General features: G+C 35.5%; 1 protein-coding gene across 1 annotated transcript; it reads right to left on the bottom strand.

The window, feature by feature from the left end:
- Positions 1–4,773: 4,773 nt before the first annotated feature.
- LOC125862876 (uncharacterized) lies at positions 4,774–6,130 on the bottom strand. The gene is made up of 2 exons (XM_049542999.1): positions 6,010–6,130; positions 4,774–5,724 (listed from the first exon to the last, which is right to left on the bottom strand). The coding sequence occupies exon 2, from the start codon at positions 5,686–5,688 to the stop codon at positions 4,792–4,794; it is 897 nt and encodes a 298-aa protein (XP_049398956.1). The 5' UTR covers positions 5,689–5,724; positions 6,010–6,130; the 3' UTR covers positions 4,774–4,791.
- Between the last annotated feature and the right edge of the window lie 413 nt (positions 6,131–6,543).

Below are 6,543 nucleotides of genomic sequence, written 5' to 3'. Positions count from 1 at the left end.
GCAATTTACATAAGAAGATTCTTATATAGCTTTTAACATGTGGAAGAAGCTAAATAGGATTAATCTTGGAAAGGGAAGTTTACATGTATACATATATATTGCACATTCTCATAGCCATCCTCTTTTTTTACAAACACGATCGGACCACCCTAAGGTAAAGCATTGGGACAAATGAATCCCTTATCTATGAGTTTGTGATGCTGAGTTTTGTGTTCCCTCAACTCTACCGAAGCCATGCAATAAGGAGGAATAAAGATTGGATGAGTGTTCGTGTCCAAATCTATAAAAGAAAAATATCTCTATCCGGAGGCATGCCAAGTAAATCGGTAGAAAATACCTCCTGAAAGTCTGAAACTACTAGGGTTGACTCAAAAGAAGGGGACTCTGCACTAACATCCCCAAGGTGAGCCAAGTTGGCCAAACAACCCTTCACCACTAGCCTTTTAGCCTAAATAAAAGATATGATCTTTGCTTGCTTAGGCTTGTACACATCTTCCCACTCTAATCTATCCTTACTAGGGATTTCAAGAGTTATTGTTTTACGTTACAATTTAGCACAACATAATGAGGCGAAAACCAAGTCATACCCAAGACCACATCAAAATCTAGCATATCCAAAATTGCTAGATCTACCTATGTCTGACAACTCACAAACATCACAGAGCAAGTATGGTACACATGGGTTACTACCACAGACTCCCCAACTGGAGTAGAAACATCAATAAAGGCATCAAAGATATCACGAATCAAATCATGTCCTAAGGAGAATTTAACAGATACGTAAGCATAAGTAGAACCTAAATCAAATAACACAGAAGCCATATGATCACATATAAGAATAATACTTGTTATCACGACGTTAGATGCTTTAGTATGTGGCCTGCCCGGGAAGGTGTAACACTAAGCTCTATCATCATTTGAGGTAACCCCTCTACCTGTCTGCGCCACTCACCTCCCCACGTTACCATTTCCTTGGTTTCCACAACCTCTTTAGTTACCCTATCGCCCACCTTGTGGGCATCCTATAACATTACCACATCCATCTACTCGTACCACAACCTTTTCCTGTTGCTGCGCCTACACAGTAGAACGAAGTGAAGTGATAGGTAGAGAAGACTGCTGGTGGAAAATCCCTATTCATGAAAGTTGACCAGGACCCTTGGAATAGGAAAAACTAAAGTTGCTCACATTCTTGGACCTCTTAGTCAATGTCTTTGCCTGCCCAACCTACCTAACTTCTTCTAATTTCTTTGCATAGTCAGTCACCTCATTGAAGCTCTTCATTGCATAAGTCATATGCATAGATAAGACCTACAACTTAGTGTTCAATCCCTTCACATAAAGGCTAATCCTCTCTTTCTTAGTGCCCACAAGTTAAGTAGCATAAAGAGACAAGTCATGGAACTTTGCCTCATATACTGCTATAGAAAAGGATACCCTACTCAAGGGCCTAGAATTCATCCTTCTTACAATATCAAAGATTTCAAGGTGCATACTTCTACAGAAATAAAACATGGAATTGAGTCCAAGTCAATGGAGGCAGAACTGATGAACAATATTCCATATAAGCCCTCCACCAGTGCTTGACTTCACCCTAAATCTGGAAGATAACAAACTCAACCCCATGTCGTTGCACAATGCCCAACTTATGCAACCTTTCATAACATTCTAAAATGAACTCAAATGCATCTTTATTCTTTGTGCCATGGAACACTGAAGGCTTCAATTTCAGAAAATTAGTCAACATCGCATGTTTCATTCCAATCATCAAAGGTCCTAGTAATGGATGAAAGAACACATCAGTACCCAAAGCTTCATCTATTCTGGAGGCTGTAGTAGAAATAGGGTGAGTACTTAGAGCATTAGTAGCCGAAACAGTGGGAGTGCTCTAATACCTGTCAACTCACTCAGAATTGCTAAAACCTGGTGAACTACTTCAAAAGACATCGGAGGAAGACTTGTACCCCAACATGTGTTATCATCTCTAGCCCAACATCCTCCTTAATTTCTACCTCAACCTCTTCTTCAACATGATTCTGGGGAGGGTGAGGGTCACCGACCTTGACCCATCCTTTGCCTTAGCTACAACTCTTGCGGGTGTCGCCCTCTTTCTGCCCTTTCCCCTTACTTTGCCTCTTCCTCTTCCTCTCCCCCTCCCTTACACTGTTGGTTCCACCGCTGGAACTGGTACTCTAACTCCATTATGTCTATTATCAACCTTCTCTAGAAAGAAAAGTGAATAAAGTTAGATACCAATTTGGATTTCTAGATACTAATTGGAATCAAGTTATAACACAAAGGAAAAAAGTGAGAAGACAGTTTCTTAAAGACCTGTAGGCTCTTGCAAAAAGTATAGATGTCTCTGTACCATTTTGCAAGACTCTACTAGAGTCATTTTGGTATGACGAGATAAACAAACCTAGGACTCTGATACCAACTTTGTCACAACCCAACCCGTCGTGATAGGTACCCATACGAAACCCCCGGTGGGAGAACCAATTATATACCAACACAACAACAATTGATCAACTTAAGAACAACATTTTAAATAAGTAAACTAAGTCTTTTTATCATAACCATCATCAAACAATGGCGGGAAAACCCCATTGAACCTGAAAGTCATGTACCAAAACTCTAGATTGTCTAGATAAAGGGGTGCGACCCCCAAAAAACAAGAAAACAAATCTAAAGAGTCTAAGTCCAGAAAGATGGACTAAGAAATAAAGAGGAATCCCAAGCAGCCTGTAAGAAGCAACTTACCCTTGGATTCAGTTAAAGCTGGAGTCATAGTTGAGGTCACGAAGCAGCCACCTGAATATGTCTTGTACTCAATAAGGATCGAACAAGTGCAGTTTCAATATGCAAATATATGAATGTAAACACATAAGTAAAACATAGTAAATACAAGACATCATATATATCAGCAATACAACAAGACTCTCAGTCATTAATCTTGACTTAACATTTACATGCAACATATCCCACATGATCACAAACAAGCCCAGTTCACTCAAGGAACCAACATACAAGAGAATAGTCAAACATGTATCAGGTGTGGTACCAGAGCCACCCAATAGTATCCCGTACTAAGCATGGTACTCGAACCCACCAAAAGATATCTCGTACAAGAAGTGGTGCCTGAGCTAATCGATAATATGTACTAGTCATAGAACGTGAGCCAACCAAGAGATATCGTATACTAGACATGGTTCCCGAGCCAACTGATAGTCACACAAACACAATCAAAAGAACAATGAAATACAAAATCACTGGCTAACACGAGTAAACAAAACACCTTCATTGAATGAGATTGTAACAATTTATCATTTCACATTCAGCCTTTATGTTTTCCCCAATATGCATTGTACATGTTGCAGTATAGAGATATATAACATGCATACATAAGATAGCTTGAAAAAAAACCATCATCTACCTCGAATCAAGCCTTGGAAGCTCTATTGAACCTACACCTTCTCCTTGTTATGAATCTTGGCTTGTCCTAGGTTTTCAAATAAAAATATAACACAAATTAACCCATCATGGTCTAATTATACTCAGATTATAACTTAATCCTAACCTCATGCCCATTTTCATGAATATTCAACCCATACCAGGGTTTTCTACCATTAACTCAAGTCAAACATTTCCCTAAAAGTCTCCCACCAAGGATTCTAAGCCCTCTCGCTATAGCGACGTGACACCCGCTATAGCAGCTTGCACGGGCCAGAAACTCAGAAATCCTCCCAAAAGTCCCCATTTCACAAAACACCTTCAAACCTTGATGTTCTAAACTAATCCCTTCACACCACGTTTGATATCAGGAGTTCTACTTACTCGTATTTACTTTCGAAAAACCTTATGGACTCCTTACCGTCTTAGATAAAATAAAAACCAATCCAAGCTTAAATACTTTACCCAATCCTTTCCTGGATTTCCCCAGACCTCACATTGTGCAGATTTCATTTGAAAATGGCCTAGCCTAGAATTTTCTACTCACTACTCCAAAATTTATTTTTACCTAAATTCTTTCACCATTGATTTACTCATAACGATCTGAAGGGTCATTACTCGTCACACAATTATATAATAAAAAAATGTATTTAAAACTGAAATCAAGTGAATGTTTAGTGTTATTTTTACAACCTTTTTATGTTGTCCCCTAATTTAATTTTGATTTTATTAGTTTTTAATATTAAAAAGTAGAAAATCTACAAAGCTTATGCCTCACCTCTTATAGGTAATATGATATTTCTCACCCATCTTCCACCCCAACACGCATACTCTACCTTTTAAGACAATATTTGATATTACTTTTTCTTATTCCCCATATTACATTGCACCCAAATCTTTATATATTATCATGGAAAATATGATTAATTTATCTACTATTTGTTGAGAGTTATAATTTGTGAGTGAATGCTGAAATCTTTATATATTTCACAATCAAGATTTTTTTGTGCTTAGTGCCGTTAGTGTTGAAAATTAAATAATTTAAAAGAAAATATATTTCAACATGAAACCCAATTATTCTACAAATTAGATTTCCTTTTTTCTTCCTTTAAAAAAAAGAAATTTCCAACACATTGAAAGCAAATAAATTGATAAAAGTTGATCAATTTACACAGAATAAAAAATCTCATATATCTACTTGATTAAAACATCAAATTCAGCTTCATTAATGACAAAATATTAACACATCCATATGATATCTACAAGATTCAAAGCATGCACAAGATACTTATTTAGTAATATTTTTTTATATTATTGCAATTTTATCAAAGAAACTAATCATTATTCAGTCTTCCATGCATAAAGAAAATGACAAAATTCTGTACATGGAGATTGCAAATCACAACTTTCATCATTGATATAGCTTCCAGAGTCTGAATATCTCTCTTCCAATTTACCTTGCTTGAAAATGAAAGATCCAGGACCAGAGTTAGGACCACTATACAACCAATCATGCACATCCCAAAAGATCTCAACAGGTACATTATCCAAAAAAACCTTCTCATTTCCCCTAAATCTCCAATGCAAATTCGCGATCCGAATTGCTACAGTTCCATTCACACTGATCTGCATAGCAGGATCAGATGGACCTGAAAGGACAGATTCAATAGTAATATCATGTTGTTTTTTTCCTTGGCCCAACATTGTTCTTGTGCAAAAGCATTTTTTCGCGTATATAGTTTCCTTCTTGTGTAGTAATGAAGCATCTAGCATGGCTGGTCGTGATTTTGTTCTCTTGAATGCTTCTTTATTTTGATCGCCTAATAATAATACCATCTCTCCTTCTGAGACCAATGCCACATAATAATCTGATACAGGCTCTGGTCTGGTGGAGAATTTGGCTGATCTCAAATCCCAGTAAATGTCCGTGCGCTTCTCACCCACTCTGAATGATTTCAAACCTTTCTTACCCCAAAATTGCCAGGATTTTAGATCAATTTTACATGTGAATTGTGTTTCTTCAGAAAGGTGTTCCACTATAATATAAAGGGTATGGCTAGTCATGTTTTTTGACCATGTTGTAGTTATGGCATGGAAAAAATGTGCAATTTTGGCTACATAAATACAAGTTATAAAATCCTCTCCAGATTTATTGATAATAGTTTCCTCAGTTTGCTTCTGATCTTCTGATTGTTTCTGATTCATAGAAGCCTCAGATTCTAATGGTAATTTGAACATCGTCAAAAATAGGTGCACAAAATCAACATCTCTGACCTATTCAAATATCAACATTTCAATATTCATTCTAATGAAACAAAGCATGATATTTTTCATTAATGCTTAATTATTCAAAATAAAGATCCCTAAAACATGTGTGGATATCAATTCCAACATTTGCTCAATAATTATATGATGAAATTGTCTTTTTTAGAAGACAATGGATTAAAAGAAAGACCTAGAAAAAATGATGTGAATTTGCTACCTTGGAAAATAATGTGTTGCATGTTATTGTATAGAAAAGATGATTGTAGAAATCAAAACACACAATTAGAATTTCACCTGAACAATCTGCAATCAACTTTTATGGAAATGTTAAAATATTGAGGTTTTTTGTATTGTTGCCAAGATTATATCATGGCAAGGATGATTGACTATGTGAAAATTTATGGGTTTGAGAAAAGAGGTGACAAATGCTTTTTTTTTCTTAAGAATTTATTTTGTTTTAATATTAACTTAAGGACACGTGAAACAGGTTTATTTTTATTTTTAATATTTTGAAATTTTAACGGAAAAGATAACTCTTTAAAGTTTTTATCTTTTTTTTTTCAACCTTTTAAATTTTGTCTTGAGTTGGCAATTTAGTCCTTTATCAAATTTAGTAGTATGATAACTCTTAAATTTTCTTCATAGATATTTTATTTATATGAGAAAAATAGGTTAGAATTTTTAATTTTTGTTATTTCTATAAGTTAAGTCACATGAAATTTGGGTAAAAATTAGTTTCCCCTCTAATTTTGTTTTAAAAATTTAACACTCCGTCGCATTTTGAATGTTAAGTCATTTTTTCTTGTGGTTTACGATATTACACTTACC

Source organism: Solanum stenotomum, chromosome 4 (genome assembly GCF_019186545.1).
Source record: "Solanum stenotomum isolate F172 chromosome 4, ASM1918654v1, whole genome shotgun sequence".
Classification (NCBI taxonomy): domain Eukaryota; kingdom Viridiplantae; phylum Streptophyta; class Magnoliopsida; order Solanales; family Solanaceae; genus Solanum; species Solanum stenotomum.
Note: the sequence above shows the minus strand (reverse complement) of the source record. Positions and strands in the feature narration are given on the sequence as shown.